At 45.5% G+C, this 20,844-nt stretch overlaps 2 protein-coding genes across 5 annotated transcripts in view; one reads left to right on the top strand and one right to left on the bottom strand.

The window, feature by feature from the left end:
- Positions 1–20,844, top strand: part of ZNF776 (zinc finger protein 776) — an 82,416-nt gene that overhangs the window by 49,880 nt on the left and 11,692 nt on the right. The window lies entirely within an intron of this gene.
- Positions 776–9,580, bottom strand: ZNF671 (zinc finger protein 671). 3 transcript variants are annotated; one of them, XM_055239919.2, is made up of 4 exons: positions 9,306–9,580; positions 4,234–4,360; positions 3,339–3,461; positions 776–2,720 (listed from the first exon to the last, which is right to left on the bottom strand). In XM_055239919.2, the coding sequence occupies exons 1-4, from the start codon at positions 9,330–9,332 to the stop codon at positions 1,504–1,506; spliced, it is 1,494 nt and encodes a 497-aa protein (XP_055095894.2). In that variant the 5' UTR covers positions 9,333–9,580; the 3' UTR covers positions 776–1,503. The 3 variants fall into 3 exon arrangements, with proteins under 3 accessions (XP_055095894.2, XP_063471417.1, XP_055095898.2); XM_063615347.1 differs by lacking the exon at positions 9,306–9,580 and adding an exon at positions 5,448–6,149; XM_055239923.2 differs by lacking the exon at positions 4,234–4,360 and having other exon boundaries at positions 9,306–9,539.

Genomic DNA, 20,844 nt, shown 5'->3' with positions numbered 1-20,844 from the left:
AACCTGGCAAGTGGAGCTTGCAGTGAGCCAAGATTGCACCACTGCACTCCAGCCTGGGCGACAGAGCAAGACTCTGTCTCAAAAAAAATTAGCCGGGCATAGGTGACGCATGCCTGTAATCCCAGCTACTCAGGAGGCTGAGGCAGGACAGTCACTTGAACCCAGGACGTGGAGGTTGCAGTGAGCCAAGATCGCGCCATTGCACTCCAGCCTAGGCAACAAGAGCAAAACTCTGTCTCAAAAAAAAAAAGAAGTGGCACATCCCTTGTAGTGTGCTGCAATCTCTTCAACTCCCTATTAGTCACACCCAGTGTTTCTATACCAATTATAATTACCACCTGGCTCCTAGAGGTCCTCCAGACAAGGACACCTGCCTATTAAATTCTGAACACAGACTCCTTGACAAGAAGCAGGGGCCAGCTTCCCACTAAGTGCTTGGAAATATGCAACACTGGATGGGAACCAGTGACCAAACTCATGCTCCCAGGTGCTCTAAAAGTTGTTACAACTGATCTCTCTTCATGGTTACCTCCAAACCTACAGTAAAACTGGCATCCAGGTCACATGATTTGTCTCAAAAAGCCCTGCAGTCTGTCTTAGAAGGCCTTGAACAGCAATGCAAATTAGGTCAAAGCTGTAATCAGAGCTGTTCTCTGCCATACGCTCTAAGAGACAGAAAATAAGGACTCCCACCAAAGCTGTTAACTTGTTCATGCTGAGAACACAACTGTTTCCTCAATAAACTCCAAACAATAAACAGAACCCACAACATTAATGGTGGCTTAAAGAACAGGCCTTTATTATCATGAGCAATGTGAAGCAGGCAGTTCCAGAGCTGGGTGACTTGGATATTGGATGTATCCATAATGAGCATCATATGAAACCAATCAACGCAGGTAGGTCTCTGCAGGCTATTTGCAGAATCCTTCTGTGTCCTCTTGAACAAAGCTGATTATTTCCATGCCATTTACATCAAAAGAGAGGAAATTAAGACCACTAGTGGGCTGTGAGACCACTCAAAACTTCTTTCAGGGACTGGGGAGAGAAGAGAGGTCTGCCCGTCACAAGCATGCTGGGGTAAATGGTAAACGCAGTATGATTCTGCCAGATGGTAGGAGCAGATGGCTCCTGCCCCAGCAAAGGCCAATAGCCATTTAAAAAGTGCAACACAGCTGTTGAAAGCATCTCACATACTTGGCGCTCACAGGGAACCTCCCCAGTGGGAATGTCCATATCTATGAAGTTTCACTTCTGACTGATGGTTCCCTCCCAATGGCTGCTCCCAGAGTTCCACTCTAGAGTGAGCTGTTAGGTTGAACAGAGACAGCACATTGCTTGGACTGCTAAGGCCTGTGTCCGGTATGAAATTCCCAATGGCGGGTAAGGTTCAGCCTCCAGGGGAAGGCTTTCCTGCATCTGCTGCACTCATTAACTACTGCTATTCCCCACCATACAGTAAGTCAGGGGCACTGGTCTAGTACTTTCCCCACATTTGCTACACTCTTAAAGCTTTTCTCCAGCATGAACCCTCTGGTGCAGAACAAGTGTCTGTTTCCGGATGAACTCTCTCCCACACTCACTACACACATAAGGTCTTTCCCCAGTGTGGACTTTCCAGTGCCTGATGAGGTTGGGTCTTTGAGTGAAGGCTTTCCCGCACTTGCTGCACTCATAAGGCTTCTCTCCAGAGTGAACTTTCTGGTGCTGAATGAGTTTGGAGATGCAGCTGAAAGCTTTACCACATCTGCTACACTCATAATCACTGCTGTGAATTCTCCAGTGTACATTAAGGTGGGAGCTTTGGCTAAAGGCCTTCCCACATTCACTGCACTCATAAGGCCTTTCTCCAGTGTGAGTTCGTTGGTGCAGAACAAGCGTGTGTTTCCGACTGAACTCTTTCCCACATTCGCTGCATACATAAGGCCTGGCTCCTGTGTGAACTTCCTGGTGTCGAATGAGATTAGACTTACTGCTAAAGAATTTCCCACATTTGCCACACTGATAGAGTCTTTCACCTGTGTGAACTCGACTGTGCTCAATCAGGCCGGAGATTTGTCTAAAGAATTTCCCACATTCGCTGCACTCATATGGCCTTTCTCCAGTGTGAACTGTCTGGTGTTTAAAGAGGTCGTAGCTTTGGCTGAAGAATTTCCCACATTCGTTACATTCATAAGGCCTTTCTCCAGTGTGGATTCTCTGATGCCGAGCAAGTGTGTCTTTGCGGGTGAAGGCTTTCCCACATTCACCACACTTGTGATACTTCTGTCCCATGAGAAAGCCACTCACAGGCTTAGTGCTCTTGTGGGGCTTCATCCTGCTGTGAGAGGCCTGATGCTGAAGAAGGCCAGATGTGGCTGAAAAGTCTCTCCCACCTTTCCCACATGTGAGGGTCTTCTCTGGCACATGGACTCTGCAGCTTTTCACAGAGTCTCTGCCCTTCTTCCTTGGGAAGAGTTTCCCTGCATTGGGCTGGTTCTGGTGCTGGTCAAAGTCTGGACTGAACCAGAATTGCTTTCCACATGCCCCGCACAAGTATGGTTTCTGCCTGGCTTTTCCCCCACGGTACTTAGCCAGGTATAAGGTATTTTTCAATATTGGGCCACGTATGTCACATGGGTGAGTCTGCAGCTCTGCCACGAGAGTCCTGACCTGTGACACTCCTGCTACAAAAATGCTGTGCTCAGAAGATACCTCCTCATCCTCCACTCCATGCCAACAACCTGAAGACACAGAAATGCTGATTAAATGCATGTTTACAGGTGGGAAGGGGCAACCCCATCGTATATGTGCATTTGACACACGCAGGAATAAGTTCATGGAACTGTTTTCAGGATGAGAGGCATGGTCAGAGTGAGGAAGGAACAGCTTTGAGGTAGTGAGCCTCTAGAGGTCATACCATGCGGGAGGGCCAATGAACGGCCAGGATATAAGAATGGAACCAAACAAATGGCTTCCACTAGGGTCTTGACTGTTAGTGACTCGTGAGTGCTATGAAAAATGTATCCAGTCCCAGGAAAATCCAACTACAAGTGAGCAGCTGGTGTTCAAAGACTATTTAAGAATATATGCACATCTTGTGAACATTAATTGCAGGTCAATATTGCCAAAACAATGCAGACAGAGTAGTGGGAAAACATGGGTGTAAGGTGAAGGCCAGAGGTGAGGATGGCAAGCGGCTAACAAACTAGAAATGATATATCTTCGTGTCAAGAACAGGGAAGGACAGATAGAAATGCTGTGTGGCCACTGGCCCTGGAAACAAACACTGATGTGAACAGTTAACGTTGCCAGTTTTGAACCCAGCTTTGACATCATGCCCTTCCCCGATGTCCACTCACCAGGTCTAAGTCCCCTCTGGGGCTCTCTTTCTGTGGCGGAAGTCATATCCACCTGGTCATACACCCAGGGCTCTTCTCCTTGCTCTAGTTTCATGACTGCACGTGATCTGGAAAATGCAATTCCTAAGGGAAAGTCAGAACAGGTGAGCAGCCAGCACTGGCCCATGGCAAACCACCCTATGATGGACTTCAGGTAGGAAAAATAACCTGGGAGGAGTTGTGCAGGAATAACCCAAAGGTCCCTATAAGTGACTATGTAAGTGCCTGTAACTCCTGACAAGTTCAGGCCCTAGAAAATGTCACCTGAGCTGGGCGCAGTGGCTCACACCTGTAATCCAACACTTTCAGAAGTCAAGTCAGGGTATTACTTGAGCTCAGGAGTTCAAGACCAGCCTGGGCAACATGGCGAAACCTCCTCTCTACAAAAAAATTAGCTGAGCGTGGCAGTGTGTGCCTGTAGTCCCAACTATTCAGGAGGCTGAGGTGAGAAGATGGCTTGAGCCTGGGAGGTAGAGGTTGCAATGAGCTGAGATCGTGCCACTGCACTCCAGCTTGGGCAGAGCCAGACCCTGACTCAAAAAAAAAAAGAAAAGAAAATGTCACCTGGAGAAAGGGGCAGAACGTTGGGCACAGAGGCATCATAATTTTGGACAGAGTCACCAGTACAGAAAGTGAACAGACCTAGTGAGATCCACTGGGCAAACCACAAGTCTCATGACCCCAAACCCTTGGCTGCATGGCTTCAGGACTACTTAGCAAGTAGGGAGGACACTCCATACAGCTTAGCCCTGGCACCCTGAGCACCTACTCCAGGAAACTGGTGAAGGAAGCGGTGCTCATGATCCGACCATAGGAAGAACAGAGTGGTAACAGGAGAAAAGCATGAGGACCTTACCCAGTGAAGCTAAAAGTGCAAAGTTCTCCAGCATCACATCATGGTACAAAAGTCTCTGAGCATCATCAAGAAGCTCCCATTCTTCCCAAGAGAAGTATACAAACACATCCTCAAAGACCACACAGCCCTGCAACAAAAGGGACAGGAAGCACCATAAAAAGTCTCTTGAACAATGATCCCCAGTCTACCTACCCACAACATCCTGCTAACTAACCTCCCAGGTTCCCAAGTCAGAGATACCAGGCACTAGTACCACTGGTGCTCACTCTCTCCTGATCACCCCAGCAATCACTGTGTCAGCCCACCACGACAAGACAGGCTGACAGATAAATGCCATTTACACTCTGAGCCAGCCAACTCCCCTGGGGTACCCAAGATCACAAATCCCAGGTATGAACCTAGGCTCATTTTTCTCAGTTAAGCCCCAAATCACAGGACCATCAGCTCACACTCCCTCCTCTCATACACATCACTCTCTGGACTATGTCTCCCTCACATCTCCAGCTTCCCTCCCACCCTACTGGCCCACGCCATCTCCCTGGACTCCCCAGATGTCACTCTACACATAGCATTAAGAGTGCTTGCCGAGGGCAGATCACGAGGTCAAGAGAGCGAGACTATCCTGGCCACCATGGTGAAACCCCATCTCTACTAAAAAAAAAAAAAAAAAAAAATACAAAAATTAGCTGGGCATAGTGGTGTGTGCCTGTAGTCCCAGCTACTTGGGAGGCTGAGGCAGGAGAACTGCTTGAACCTGGGAGGCAGAGGTTGCAGTGAGCCGAGATTGTGCTACTACACTCCAGTCTGGCAACAGAGTGAGACTCTATCTCAAAAAAAAAAAAAAAAAAGTGCTTGCCAACAATCAGTATCCCATCTTGCTCCAAAACATCAATGGCCCCACTGCCAAGGAAAGCCCTATTGTTGCTCTGAAAGCCTCCCAGTCTGGCCCTGTTCCTTTTTTCAATCACAGACACCTCAAACCACATGCAGATCTCAGGTATCCTCAACCCTCTTCCATTTCTTTGTTGCACATTGTACCACTGTTTGATATGGATTGGATGTGTATCCCCTACAAATCTCATGTTGAAATGCAACCCCTAGTGCTGGAGGCCCAGGGAAGCCAAAAGACTGGACATCCCTGATTTAAAGTGAGAGATGTGTAACTACTCCTTTAACTTGAACTCTTAGAGGCCACTGTAGGGTTATTAACTGACCTGATTTCAATATTGCTGTACATCAGGGAATAGGAACACTTGAAGAGAGGAAGAAGGATGGGGATCAGCTGGTCAGTGAGGCAGTGAGAAGACACATACATTTAGCAATTTTTTTTTTTTTTTGAGATGGATTCTTGCACTGTTGCCTAGGCTGGAGTGCAGTGGCGCGATCTTGGCTCACTGCGAGCTCCGCCTCCTGGGTTCATGCCATTCTCCTGCCTCAGCCTCCCGAGTAGCTGGGACTACAGGTGCCCACCACCACACCCGGCTAATTTTTTGTACTTTTAGTAGAGACACGGTTTTACCGTGTTAGCCAGGATGGTCTCGATCTCCTGACCTCGTGATCCACCCGCCTCAGCCTCCCAAAATGCTGGGATTATAGGCATGAGCCACCGTGCCCAGCCACATTTAACAATTAAGCCTGCCTATCTCATGTAAGTGTGGCTTGTGGTGCCACATGATGGCCCAAAACAATTACAATAATAACACCAAAGATCACTGATCACAGATCACCATAACAGGTATAATAAGGATGAAAACGTTTGAAATATTACAAGAATTGCCAATGTATGACTTCAGGGATGCCACAAACCTTCAATTTGTAAAAAACACAGTATCTGCAAAGTGTGATAGAGTGAAGCACAATAAGATAAGGTACACCAGTATAGGGATTGTGAGTAGAAACACTTCCTGTGTTAGAACAACTTACCTTAGAGTAAACCTTTGGTAAGAACTTGCTGGCAGGGCATGGTGGCTAACACCTGCAATCCCAGCATTCTGGGAGACTAGCCTGGCCAACATAGCAAAACCCTGTCTCTACTAGAAATACAAAAATTACTGTACACTCGCCAGGGCATGACAGCAGGTGCCTGTAATGCCAGCTACCTAGGAGGCTGAGGTAGGAAAATCGCTTGAACCCAGGAGGCGAAGGTTGGAGTGAGCTGAGATCACGCCATTGCACTCCAGCCTGGGCAAGAAGAGCAAAACTCCATCTCAAAAAAAAAAACAGAACTTGCTGTGAGGCAGCTGCCCCCAATGAGCCTGTCTTTCTTGGGAAATGTATTTAGTCAAAAGAGCTAATGGAAGGCCAGGCGTGGTGGGTCACACCAGTAATCCCAGCACTTCGGGAGGCCGAGGCAGGCGGATCACTTGAGGTCAGGAGTTTGAGACCAACCTGGCCAATATGGTGAAACCTCGTCTCTACTAAAAATACAAAAATTAGCAGAGCATGGTGGCACGCAGCTGTAATTCCAGCTACTCTGGAAGCTGAGGCATGACAATAGCTTGAACCCAGGAGGCAGAGGTTGCAGTAAGCTGAAATCACACCACTACACTTCAGCCTGGGTGACAGAATGAGACTCTGCCTGAAAAACAAAAAAAAAGGTACTAAAGGAGGCTGAGACAATCTATTGCATGGCATTTAAGGTATTTTGTGGCTTTGGCAACACTGAGTGAAGCAGGCTCATTCCCCGCACTGAAGGAACTTTTCAGTGTGTGTTTCTCTTAGTTCAGGTGGTTCAAAAGTGAGGGTAAGAGAGGTGATGTCAGCAACACAGTGGAATGCGAAGCTCCTGACTCTTTCCACCCACAGACACATGAAATACATGCCTATTTACAGACCATTCCCTCTGAAAGTGAGAAACCAGTTGAGAGACTCCTGATCACCAGGCAACTGAGAAAACCTCTATCTTGAACAGGTAGGAAAAGCTGAGGCACACTCAAGCATGAACCCCACTGTGGGCACTGTATTATACAGTAGGGAAAGGAATCCTCAACACACACCTTCTCCCTGTGAAGAGGATGGTTTAGACCTCACATATAGCCTCTAACTCTAAGGTTAGCCATGATTTGGCTCTTAATTTACCAACTCTAGAGAGCTAAGGAGATGAGACATCAACCCCTCTGTACTACTCACAAGGGATAAAGACCCTGGAAGTGCTAATGTGCCCATATCAAACTACTGCTTTTTTCCTATGGTCTCTACAGACCACAGTCCACACAAGAGTCCCAACTTGTAATTCTTCTCTCCAAAGAACTGCACTCTAAACCTCCTGGCTCTGTGAACAGAGGAGACTGGAATATACGTCTTTCTAGATCACAGAAAAAAGTTTGGCAGTTTGCCGGGCGTGGTGGCTCACGCACTTTGGAAGGCCAGGTGTAATCCCAGCACTTTGGGAGGCCAAGGCAGGCAGATCACCTGAGTTTGGGAGATCAAGACCATCCTGGTTAACATGGTGAAACCCCATCTCTACTAAAAATACAAAAAATTAGCTGGGCATGGTGGTGCATGCCTGTAATCCCAGCTACTGGGAAAACTGAGGCAGGAGAATCACTTGAATCTGGGAGGCAAAACCTGCAGTGAGCCGAGATCGCACCACTGCACTTCAGCCTGGGTGACACAGCGAGACTCGTCTCAAAAAAATAAATAAATAAATAAAATAAAATAAAACTAAAGCCAAGTGCAGTGGCTCACACCTGTAATCCAAACACTTTGGAAGGCTGGGGCCGGTGGATCAGTTGAGGTCAGGAGTTCAAGACCACCTGTGCCAATATGGTGAACGTCCCCCCCAACTCCCCCACCGCCAACCCATCCCTCCCAACTCCCCACCCCCGTCTCTACTATAAATACTAAAATTAGCCAGGGGTGGTTGCGGGCACCTGTAATCTCAGCTACTCGGGAGGCTGGGGCGGGAGAATCTCTTGAACCCGGGAGGTAGAGGTTGCAATAAGCCACTGCATCCCACCCTGGGCGACAGAGTGAGACTTCGTCTCAAAAAAAAATAAAAATAATAAATAAACTAAAACTAAAAGAAAACACACAAAATGAGGGTGAGATAATCAGATAGTAGCAAATTTATAGCACACCACCCATCGTTGCCATCCCAGGCCAAATTCCTCATACCCTACAGCTCTCTCCTCCTGCAAACACTGAAAAGAACCCTTTCAAATGCCAGGACCCTTCTCTTCTGGGAGGAGTCTCAAGAATGCCCACTCCCTCTTCCCTGCCCTCCAGTCCCAGCCTTCTCATCTCTTACCCCAGAGATATGAAATAACATACTTAAGACTGCCCCACTTAAATCTGACCTCCTGGCCTTGACCTACTCCAGACCACTCCCTTCACCCCAAAGACATTTTAAGCCCAGCCCCTTCCCCACAACTTCAGACCTTCCTCTCTAGTTGCCTAAGTGAGGAAGCCTCCACTCTGAGACATCTCAGAGTCACCATTCCAAAATCCAAATGTTCATGGAAAAACAACAAAAACACCTTGCTCTTTCATGCCTTACTTTCAATCATAGCTGCATATGATGGAGCAGAAAATCCTGTTGGTTTCAAATTTAAAACCTACCCAGAATATGATCACTTCTACCTACTCACCTGCCATTACTCTTGGTACATCCACCACCAAAGCATTCCTGGAATCCACTGCAGCAGCCTCCTTACCGGTCTCCTGGTATCCATCCTCACAGTCCCCACCCCAAACTAATGTTCTCCCCTGAGCAAATTTCGAGACACTTAAAATCCCAGCTAAGATCACGTCCTTCTATTCAAAACCCTCAGGTAATCTCAACACCCTCAGAATGAAGGGACAACTTCTCAGCCTGCCATTCCAGTCACAGTTCCTCAAACTCTGCTCCGTGTTGATGAGAACCCTGTCTCCCAAATGCTTGGGGGTCAGCAGCACCCCCGAGCCTTTACCTGCGCCGTCCCCTCCGCCCGTAACTCTCCCACACCCACCCACACCGAGATAAGACCCCGCCCCAAGAGTGCGTCGCTGTCCTGGGACACAGGGGCTGCAGGAACTTTACGATTCGGAGTCGGAGAAAGGGTGACTCAGGGCCCGGAGGACGCAGCACCCACCCGCGCGGAGTCCGTTAGCTCCGCCATAGGACCGTGGGCGCGGACAGCTGCCGGGAGCGGCAGGCGTCTCGATCAGGGACACAGGCACTTCCGTCCCCGCAGAGCTTCGGACGCCTCTCGGGACACTGGGGACAACATCTCCTCCGCGCTTTCCCGACACCTCCACCTGCGGCCCACCCAAGCGTTACAGAGCCCCAGCCGGGTGCAGTCTGATAGAAACAAACAAAATGTCCGCTTCAGGAGGAGCCGGAAGTCCCGCCCACGCGCCCCTCGCAGGCACTGAAACACCCCTCTCCTGGGCCCTCATTGGATATGCAACGTATAGGTTTGTGGGTAGTGTGGTTCCCACTGAGCCATCCTTCAAGGCAGGGGATTCTCGGCCTGGGCTCTTGGGAAAACTCGAAGTAGGAGGGCCAAGTTGTTTGGGAAAAGTAACCCGAGTTTCAAAGGGCTGACAGGACTTCCCTTCTCTTTTTTTTTTTTTTTTGAGACGGAGCCTCGCTCTGTCTCCCAGGCTGCAGTGCAGTGGCGCGATCTCGGCTCACTACAACCTCCGCCTCCCGTGTTCAAGCGATTCTCCTGCCTCAGCCTCCCGAGTAGTTGGGACTACAGGGGCCCACCACCACGCCCAGCTAATTTTAGTACTTTTAGCAGAGTATGGGATTTCACCATATTGGCCAGGCTGGTCTCGAACTCCTGACTTTGTGATCTGCCTGCTTCGGCCTCCCAAAGTGCTGGGATTACAGGAGTGAGCCATGGTGCCCGACCGATTTCTGTCCTCTTAGAAGGCCTGGACCTAGATTCCCCGGAGTGTAGTCTGCACCGATCGCAGAAATGTTGAGACATTTCAGATGTTCCCCAAAGCTGCAAAACTAGACACACCACACCACAATGTCTCTTTGCCTACACTCATAGCTAGGAGCTAATAACTATTACCTTGTTGCTTTTTAAATATGTGTGCACTCAAGCTTTACAGTAACTTTTGTGAGCTTCAGTTTGGTCAGAGATGGAAGAGAAAATATTCCAAACAAGGCCTTGGAGTGGAAGAAGGAAGAGGGATGATGTGGAGTCTCCCTGAAACCAGTGGACAGATTTCTTCAGAAAACTCTTCCTGCCTGGGTATCAGTGATGTCTCCACCACAGCAAAACACAGTGCAATTACCATTTAACCTATCATTGTCATTGTAAGTACGGTGTCTGTATTAGGAGGTGAGATTATCCCTGGGGGGAAAAATCCTGAAAGCTATTAATAATGATTCTGTAGTTATTTGAAGATAATGAAAGAAATTGCTCTGAGGAAATATCTGTGATAGATGAACAAAGTTAAGATCTCAGCAAAGTTCGAGCCTGAATACTAAAGTATGAGAAGTGAAAGAATGAAGTTAAGCATGTGGCTGTGTTGTGATCTTGAACACACTTTGTCGGCAAAATGTGACTCTTTTTTCCTGAAAATGCTGAGCAATTGTAAAGAAGATATCAGAATGGTAAAAATCAACAGTGAAGTTGTGCTGTCTTGATAATTCACTGTTAAAATATACATCCAAGGAACACATATGAGCTCTCAGTAGGTGCTTTTCAAATGTGTTAGTAGCGTGAGAGACATCACTAATAAAATTTCCAAGATTCGTATACATACAGAACATGTTCTGCATGTAATGATTTTTGTCCTGCATCACCTTTTGACTTTGTCACAATACCCTAAATAAATCTTCTAAAGAAGGCAACATTCTTTTTTTTTTTTTTTGAGACGGAGTCTCACTCTGTCGCCCAGGCTGGAGTGCAGTGGCGTGATCTCGGCTCACTGCAAGCTCCGCCTCCCGGGTTCACGCCATTCTCCTGCCTCAGCCTCTCCGAGTAGCTGGGACTACAGGCGCCTGCCACCACGCCCAGCTAATTTTTTTGTATTTTTAGTAGAGACGGGGTTTCACCGTGGTCTCAATCTTCTGACCTCGTGATCCGCCCGCCTCAGCCTCCCAAAGTGCTGGGATTACAAGCGTGAGCCACCACGCCCAGCCTGCAACATTCTTAAAGAAAAGAATTTTCAACCCAGAATTTCATATCCAGCCAAACTAGGCTTCATAGGTGAAGGAGAAATAAAATACTTTACAGACAAGCAAATACTGAGAGATTTTGTCACCACCAGGCCTGCCCTAAAAGAGCTTCTGAAGGAAGCACTAAACATGGAAAGGAACAACCGATACCAGCCACTGCAAAAACATGCCAAATTGTAAAGACCGTCAAGGCTAGGAAGAAACTGCATCAACTAATGAGCAAAATAACCAGCTAACATCATAATGACAGGATCAAATTCACACATAACAACACTAACCTTAAATGTAAATGGGCTAAATGCTCCAATTAAAAGGCACAGACTGGCAAATTGGATAAAGAGTCAAGACCCATCAGTGTGCTGTATTCAGGAAACCCATCTCACGTGCAGAGACACACATAGGCTCAAAATAAAGGGATGGAGGAAGATCTACCAAGCAAATGGAAAACAAAAAAAGGCAGGGGTTGCAATCCTAGTCTCGGATAAAACAGACTTTAAACCAACAAAGATCAAAAGAGACAAAGAAGGCCATTACATAATGGTAAAGGGATCAATTCAACAAGAAGAACTAACTATCCTAAATGTATATGCATCCAATATAGGAGCACCCAGATTCATAAAGCAAGTCCTTAGTGACCTACAAAGAGACTTAGACTCCCACACAATAATAATGGGAGAATTTAACACCCCACTGTCCACATTAGACAGATCAACGGGACAGAAAGTTATCCAGGAATTGAACTCAGCTCTGCACCAAGCGGACCTAATAGACATCTACAGAACTCTCCACCCCATATCAACAGAATATACATTCTTTTCAGCACCACACCACACCTATTCCAAAATTGACCACATAGTTGGAAGTAAAGCATGCCTCAGCAAATGTAAAAGAATAGAAATTATAACAAACTGTCTCTCAGACCACAGTGCAATCAAACTAGAACTCAGGATTAAGAAACTCACTCAAAACCGCTCAACTACATGGAAACTGAACAACCTGCTCCTGAATGACTAGTGGGTACATAACAAAATGAAGGCAGAAATAAAGATGTTCTTTGAAACCAACGAGAACAAAGACACAACATACCAGAATCTCTGGGACACATTCAAAGCAGTGTGTAGAGGGGAATTTATAGCACTAAATGCCACAAGAGAAAGCAGGAAAGATCTAAAATTGACACCCTAACATCACAATTGAAAGAACTAGAGAAGCAAGAGCAAACACATTCAAAAGCTAGCAGAAGGCAAGAAATAACTAAGATCAGAGCAGAACTGAAGGAAATAGAGACACAAAAACCCTTCAAAAAATCAATGAATCCAGAAGCTGGTTTTTTGAAAAGATCAACAAAATTGATAGACCGCTAGCAAGACTAATAAAGAAGAAAAGAGAGAAGAATCAAATAGACACAATAAAAAATGATAAAGGTGATATGACCACTGATCCCACAGGAATACAAACTACCATCAGAGAATACTATAAACACTTCTATGCAAATAAACTAGAAAATCTAGAAGAAATGGATAAATTCCTAGACACATACACTCTCCCAGGACTAAACCAGGAAGAAGTTGAATCTCTGAATAGAACAATAACAGACTCTGAAATTGAGGCAATAATTAGTAGCTTACCAACCAAAAAAAGTCCAGGACCAGATGGATTGACAGCCGAATTCTACCAGAGGTACAAGGAGGAGCTGGTACCATTCCTTCTGAAACTATTCCAATCAATAGAAAAAGAGGGAATCCTCCCTAACTCATTTTATGAGGCCAGCGTCATCCTGATACCAAAGCCTGGCAGAGACACAACAAAAAAAGAGAATGTTAGACCAATATCCTTGATGAACATTGATGCAAAAATCCTCAATAAAATACTGGCAAACTGAATCCAGCAACACATCAAAAAGCTTATCCACCCTGATCAAGTGGGCTTCATCCCTGGGATGCAAGGCTGATTCAACATTCGAAAATCAATAAACATAATCCAACATATAAACAGAACCAAAGACAAAAACCACATGATTATCTCAATAGATGCAGAAAAGGCCTTTGACAAAATTCAACAATGCTTCATGCTAAAAACTCTCAATAAATTAGGTACTGTTGGGATGTATCTCAAAATAATAAGAGCTATCTATGACAAACCCACAGCCAATATCATACTGAATGGACAAAAACTGGAAGCATTCCCTTTGAAAACTGGCACAAGACAGGGATGCCCTCTCTCACCACTCCTATTCAACATAGTGTTGGAAGTTCTGGCCAGGGCAATCGGGCAGGAGAAGGAAATAAAGGGCATTCAATTAGGAAAAGAGGAAGTCAAATTGTCCCTGTTTGCAGATGACATGATTGTATATCTAGAAAACCCCATTGTCTCAGCCCAAAATCTCCTTAAGCTGATAAGCAACTTCAGCAAAGTCTCAGGATACAAAATCAATGTACAAAAATTAGAAGCATACTAAAATAAAAATTATTTAGTATTACAGGTGCCCCGCCACCATGCCCGGGTAATTTTTGTATTTTTAGTAGAGACGGGGTTTCACCATGTTGGCCAGGCTATTCTCAAACTCCTGACCTTGTGATCTGCCTGGCTTGGCCTCCCAAAGTGCTGGGATTACAGGCTTGAGCCACCGTGCCCAGCCGACAGGCTTCTTTATCCCATAAATATCTCTAAATCCCATCATCAAGGAAGCAGATTTGGGAACTGTTCTCCCACCTCTGCACTTGGCAGCCTTGTAAATACATGCCTTCTCTGCTGCAAGACTCATCATCTCAGTGATTGGCATACAGTGAGATGGACAGAACAGGCCTGGTTCTATATCAATAGTGTGAAGGAATTGTTTCATTTTATAGACCAGTATCGTCAGATTCCTGAGGAAACTTTACTAACATGGATAGTGAGAGTAACTAATTTAGGGGAAATATCTTTGGTTTTAAATAATGCAGAGTGGAAGAACATGTTTGGGTTGATGTAGGACCTACAGCTCACTCTTGAACAATTGCAGATAGGTATGTATCATCCACACAGACAAGAGTTTATTCCTGAAGGAACAGCCAGCCTGGGAGGGTGGATAAAAGCTACTCTAAAGTCTGTCTACTTGGCAAAGAGGGACTGCCTGACTCCTCTTATAAATGCCAAGTGGGGCTCCCCAGATGAAATAGCTTAATATGCTTCCCATGCAAGCCATGTGGAACTGGCATTTTGATGATAGGAATATTTACCTACTGAATATGTTTATTACCCAGGTCATGGTAAATGTCTTGGTTTGGGGAACCCCATTTTCTTGGGCACCTTATGTAAACTTACTGCTGCAAAATTGAGCTATAGTTAGTCGTACCATATTTGCTTCCTATTATGGGCCTTTCAGATGCTAATAAAACCATTAGGTTAATTAATAAGATAATGATGAAAGGTACAGGGGAGAGTCAAATAGCTCCTTCCAGGAAGGTAGAAATTTTTAAATGGTTATAAAGAAATAAGACAAATCAAGAAAACATGGATAGGAATGAAACTAAGAGGAAAAAGAAAAGGGGGAAATCATGATACTCATCCCAGCATGGTGGAAATCTTTAGATGGCTATTAGATGGAAATTAGATGAATAAAATAAAAACTGATGGGATTAAAACGAAGGTCTGAATATAACACTATTGAAGGTTGGGTGGACCAAAGGAAGTTCCTGTTGATCCTCCAACATTAAAGGGCCTTAAGCTAAGTTGCTGTAGTTCCTGAAGTTTGGATAAATTTTAAAAGCCAGAAGGTAAAGATACTATGAGAAACCCCACCTGAAATGCCTAGAGTGATGGTTAGACAGGTTAATCAAGGTAGCACTTGGAAAAAAAGCCAAAGTCTCCTGGCCTGAACCCTGGGTGGAAACCTGAAGACATTTGCACAAGAAAGGGTAAAATGGTCTGGAGAGAAGAGTCCTGGGACTAGAACATAAGGTAAAATTGATGGGACTATGAAAGTTGGAATGTTAAACATGCTTTTTTTTTTTTTAAGTTATACTACCAATAAACTGAGTTCTTTCTCTACTTTGTATTGGTCACAAAAAAAAAGAACACCCAATTTGGAAAAAAAAAAAAAAAAGGCAAGCAGGTTTTATTTCTGACCAGAAATGGAGAATGAGAATGAGTAAGCTCTTGCTCTAAATGCCTCTTCTCCCTGAACATAGAAGGCATGGGGTTTTTAAGAACTGAGTGGCCGGGCACGGTGGCTCATGCCTTTAATCCTAGCACTTTGGGAGGCCGAGACGGGTGGATCACCTGAGGTTGAGAGTTCGAGACCAGCCTGACCAACATGGTGAAACCCCGTCTCTACTAAAAATACAAAATTAGCCGGGCGTGGTGGCACATGCCTGTAATCCCAGCTACTTAGGAGGCTGAGGCAGGAGAATTGCTTGAACCTGGGAGGTGGGGGTTGCGGTGAGCCGAGATCGTGCCATTGCACTCCAGCCTGGACAACAAGAGTGAAACTCTGTCTCAAAAAAAAAAGAACTGAGCAAGGGTGTGAGAGGACTGTTAGCATGTACAAAGTGGGACTCCAGATGCACAAGCTCTGTTCATAAACATGCATCTTCATAAAACCAATGCATGCAAAATGGCAGTGATTATATTTGGGGGGAGGAAATTTTAGTGTTATAATGATATGTTAATGACCTAAAGGCAACTAGGGGTCATCTATTCCAGTTGCACCAGTTTGTGAGTCTTATTTTTTTCTGGAACCAGTCAGGACAATCTCTGTCCTAACCACAGAATAGAAGACAGCCACAGTGAAGAATCCTCACTGCTCCCTTGTCAACTCGACACCAGACACTGAAGCCTAACCCACTCCAAACCACGAAAAAAGATGATTCTGTGTTTCCTGGACTGGGGTGGCATCAGCAGCCTCAAAACATTATGCTGGCACTACCTGGTCCTGGTTTTCAATCCATGGGACACCTGAGAGAAGGCAGGTGGACAAGACACATCCACAGGTGCCTCCAAGAAGTTTTCCATGACTCTAGAGGTGAAAACTTGCAGGGACCAACAGAACAGTAGGCTGGCCAGATACCCACATCAGCTAGCCAGCCATGGAGCTTGAATAAAATAAAATGCAAAGCAGTCTAACAGGCATGTTTAGTTCTACTACATGTGGACATAAGGAGATATTAGATTGTCTGGGATGATGGGTTTTTTGGTTTGTTTGTTTTAGAGACAAAGTCTCACTGTCTCACAGGCCAAAATGGAGTGACATGATCACAACTTGCTGTAATCTTGACCTTATGGGATCAAGCCATCCTCCTGCCTCAGCCTCCCGTGTAGCTGGGACTACACATGTCACCACTACAGCCTATAATTCATTTTTATTTTTATTTTTTTGGAAAAGACAGGGTCTCGATGTCGTGACCAGGGCAGTCTCGATCTCTTGGCCTCCCAATGTTTTGGGATTACACGTGTAAGCCATCATGCCTGCCAACTTTATGTGTGGGGTGGGAGGTATTTTCTTTTTCTTTAGAAAGATTGAGTCTTGTTATGTTACCCAGGCCACACTTGAACCCTTAGGCTCAAGTGATCCCCATACCTCAGTCTTCCGAGCAGCTGTTATGACAGGCACATGCCACCATGCCCAGCATGTCTGAGAAATAGTTAACTGAGAAAACAAAACCGCATATCTGTAGGCAAAGTCTAACTTTATTGTATTGTATTGTACTGTATTGTGTTTTTTTGAGTTGGAGTCTCACTCTGTCACACAGGCTGGAGTGCAGTGGTGCAATCTCAGCTCACTGCAACCTCTGCCTCCTGAGTTTAATCAATTGTCTTGTCTCTGCCTCCCGAGTAGCTGGGACTACAGGCGCATGCCACCATGCCTGGCAAATTTTTTGTATTTTTAGCAGAGATGGGGTTTCACCATGTTAGCCAGGATGTCTCCATCTCCTGACCTCATGATCCGCCCACCTCGGGCTCCCGAAAACATCGGGCTGGGATTACAGGCGTGAGCCACCACACCCGGCTATTATTATTATTATTATTATTTTTTTTTTTTTTTTTGAGATGACGTCTTGCTCTGTCGTCCAGGCTGGAGTGCAGTGGCACAATCTCGGCTCACTGCAACCTCCACCTCCTGTATTCAAGCAATTCTCCTGCCTCAGCCTCCCGAGTAGCTGGGATTATAGACACCTGCCACCACACCTGGCTAATTTTTGTATTTTTAGTAGAGATGGGGTTGCACCATGTTGGCTAGGCTGGTCTCGAACTCCTGACCTCAAGTAATCCACCTGCCTTGGCCTCCCAAAGTGCTGGGAGTATAGGCATGAGCCACTGCGCCCAGCCTAGTTTAACTTTATTTTTGATGCAGGGTTTTTTTCAGTGCCTCTTTGCCAGCCAGAAACTTCTGCGGCTGAGGGGGGCCTCTGCTCATTTGTTCCTGTTGACTCACTTTGACCCATGGCTACTGGGCTGGTCTGGCCCTGCTGCCACTTCCTGTTGCATGGGGTGGTCGCCTGGCACCAGCAGAGGACAGGAGGGCTGCAGCATTACAGCTTCTTTTGCACCCACTGTTTGGCAGGTCCCAGCTTCTTGTCCCATGTCCAAGAAGAATGAGGTTACCTGGACAACTGAAGGGTGAGAAGGGTGGAGAAGAGTTTTTATTGAATGATGAAACAGCTCTCAGCAGAAAGTGAACCCCAAGTGGGTGGCCCCTACCTGAAGCAGACCTCCCAACTTGAAGGCAGGCAGTTCCCCAGCGTGGCAGAGTCCTGGGCTTGTATGGGTTCAGAATGGGGGAGTGTGTGCTGATTGGTTTGTGAATATGCAAAAAAGGTTAAAACAAAGGCACCACTCAAAGGTGGGCACAACAGTGTAAATAACCAATTAGGGAAGGGTAGGTATATGTAAAATAGGTGAAGGGTGGGGAACAGAGGAAAGTGTGCCAGACAGGAAGAAAGATTCTCAATCTGGTCCGTGGATTTATCCTGGATTGTAGCTAGGCTTTCAACTGCCTTTGGCTTGAAGGTCTGGTTTCACTGGGAACCCACCCCTGTCTGCCTAGAATTTGTCTACCTCCTGCTGCTATCATTTTCACTAAGATGAACAACTTGTATAGGACTATAGTGGAACACACAACACAGAATAACAAACATGTGCAGACACGAGTATTATAGTGCAAACTTTGGCTTCTCTGTTTATGTTTACATTTCTGCCTACCTTGAATATCTGCTTTATTGTTTCCATCCATACTGGTATTGCTCAATACTCTCAAGAATGAAGACGAATCTCATTTTAGAGACAAAACTATCAGAGTGATCATCCTAATCATGTACTGATCTTAATTCCATCTCTCCTTAGATATCACTACTAAAACTTCTATGAAGCTTTAATTTTTTAAATGTTATTTATTTATTTATTTTTACCATCCACTAATGTTGCAACAGCTCTATTTCTTTTTTCTTTCTTTTTTTTCTTTTTCTTTTTTTTTTTTTTTTGAGACAGAGTTTTTCTCTTGCTGCCCAGGCTGGAGTGCAATGATGCGATCTTGGCTCACTGCTACCTCCGCCTCCTGGATTCAAGCAATTCTCCTACCTCAGCCTCCTGAGTAGCTGGGACTACAGGCGTGCGCCACCACGCCTGGCTAATTTTTGTATTTTTAGTAGAGACAGAGTTTCACCATGTTGGCCAGACTGGTCTCAAACTCTTGACCTCAAATGATCCACCCACCTCAGCCTCTCAAAGTGCTGGGATTATAGACGTGAGCCACCATGCCGGGTCTTTCTTTTTCTTTTTTTTTTTTGAGATGGAGTTTTGCTCTTTTTCCCCAGGCTGGAGTGCTATGGCACGATCTCGGCTCACCACAACCCCTGCCTCCCTGGTTCAAGTGATTCTCCTGCCTCAGCCTCCCGAGTAGCTGGGATTACAGGCATGCACCACCATACCCAGCTAATTTTGTATTTTAATCGAGATGGGGTTTCTCCATGTTGGTCAGGCTGATCTCGAACTCCTGACCTCAGGTGATCCACTCACCTTGGCCTCCCTAAGTGCTGGGATTACAGGTGTAAGCCACTGCACCTGGCCATTTTTTTAAATTATTATTTTTTACATAATTTTTTTTTTTTTTTTTGAGACAAGAGTCTGTCTCTGTCTTCCAGGCTGGAATACAGTGGCAGTATCTCGGCTCATTGCAACCTTCACCTCCCAGGTTCAAGTGATTCTCCTGTCTCAGCTGGGATTACAGGCACCTGCTACCATGCCCGGCTAATTTTTGGATTTTTAGTAGAGATGGGTTTTCACCATGTTAGCCAGGCTGGTCTCAAACCCCTGACCTCAAGCGATCCTCCCACCTCAGCCTCCCAAAGTGCTAGGATTACAGGCCTGAGCCACAGCACCTGGCCAACATAATCATTCTTAAGAGGGTTTTGGAATTTACATTTTACAACTGTATTTCTAACATAACATTAATTTATTATGCAAAACACTCCTTGCCATGGAAACAGAAATAAAGAATAGCCACTTCCCAGCAATAACATGAACTCCTGGATTTAAGACACAACCAATATCAACAGGTGGAGAGCATCTTCTGCATACGTGCTCCACCTTTGAAAACTGCAGCCATTTATCACTACCAAAATAGCATTTCTTTCATTGGTCTTCTTGTAAGATTGATAAATCTTAGATAAATTAATCCAGAATTAATTGAATATAAGTTAGAATCTCAAGCGAGGGATACTAAGTGGATAAAAGTGTTGCTCAATGTACAGGACACTATGATTGATTTTACAGGCAGGGAGTTGTTTTCTGTGGGAATCACAGAGATTCAGCAGGTATTCTTGCTTTAGGGAACACAACATTTCTCCTCTATCTTCCTTGTCTTGTCCTATCTGGATTAGTTCTCTCCTGTCCCTGACAGACTGAGAAACTGACTCTAATACCTCAGAGTGCATTCATGTGAATTTATTTATTTATTATTATTTTTATTTATTTATTTATTTTTTTTGAGACGGAGTCTCGCTCTGTCGCCCAGGCTGGAGTGCAGTGGCGCAATCTTGGCTCACTGCAAGCTCCACGTCCCGGGTTCGCGCCATTCTCCTACCTCAGCCTCCCGAGTAGCTGGGACTACAGGCGCCCGCCACTGCGCCCAGCTAATTTTGTTTGTATTTTTAGTAGAGACAGGGTTTCACCGTGGTCTCGATCTCCTGACCTCGTGATCCACCTGCCTCAGCCTCCCAAAGTGTGAATTTATAACACAATAATGTTTATCAGCCTCTGCTCCCAGTACTGTGATTTTGCGACTGAAAGACTGTTCAAAACGTTATGATAATTTGGATTTTTAGTCTTTGGGGGCATCCTAAATAATAAGCATTGGAGAGTTCGAATTCCCCAAAATCTAAAATAATATTTTTTCAAATACTTGAGTGATCAGTTACAGACACTAATCTCCAAAACTCTCAATACGGGTTCTAAGGCTAGGTGAGACTATGCTCTACTCTAGAAGGACGCGCACTTTAAGGACAGACCGCTGA

The sequence above is a fragment of the Symphalangus syndactylus genome, chromosome 13 (genome assembly GCF_028878055.3).
Source record: "Symphalangus syndactylus isolate Jambi chromosome 13, NHGRI_mSymSyn1-v2.1_pri, whole genome shotgun sequence".
Taxonomy (NCBI): Eukaryota; Metazoa; Chordata; class Mammalia; order Primates; family Hylobatidae; genus Symphalangus; species Symphalangus syndactylus.
Note: the sequence above shows the minus strand (reverse complement) of the source record. Positions and strands in the feature narration are given on the sequence as shown.

Bases quoted from the DNA above. Each gene is read 5' to 3' on its own strand.
- ZNF671 (XM_055239919.2), bottom strand. From the start codon at position 9,332: ATGGCGGAGCTAACGGACTCCGCGCGG. The intron at 4,361-9,305 runs GTGGGTGCTGCG...CTTTTGTTGCAG, and splicing joins AGCTAACGGACTCCGCGCGG to GGCTGTGTGGTCTTTGAGGA. The intron at 2,721-3,338 runs GTGAGTGGACAT...CTGTGTCTTCAG, and splicing joins CCAGAGGGGACTTAGACCTG to GTTGTTGGCATGGAGTGGAG.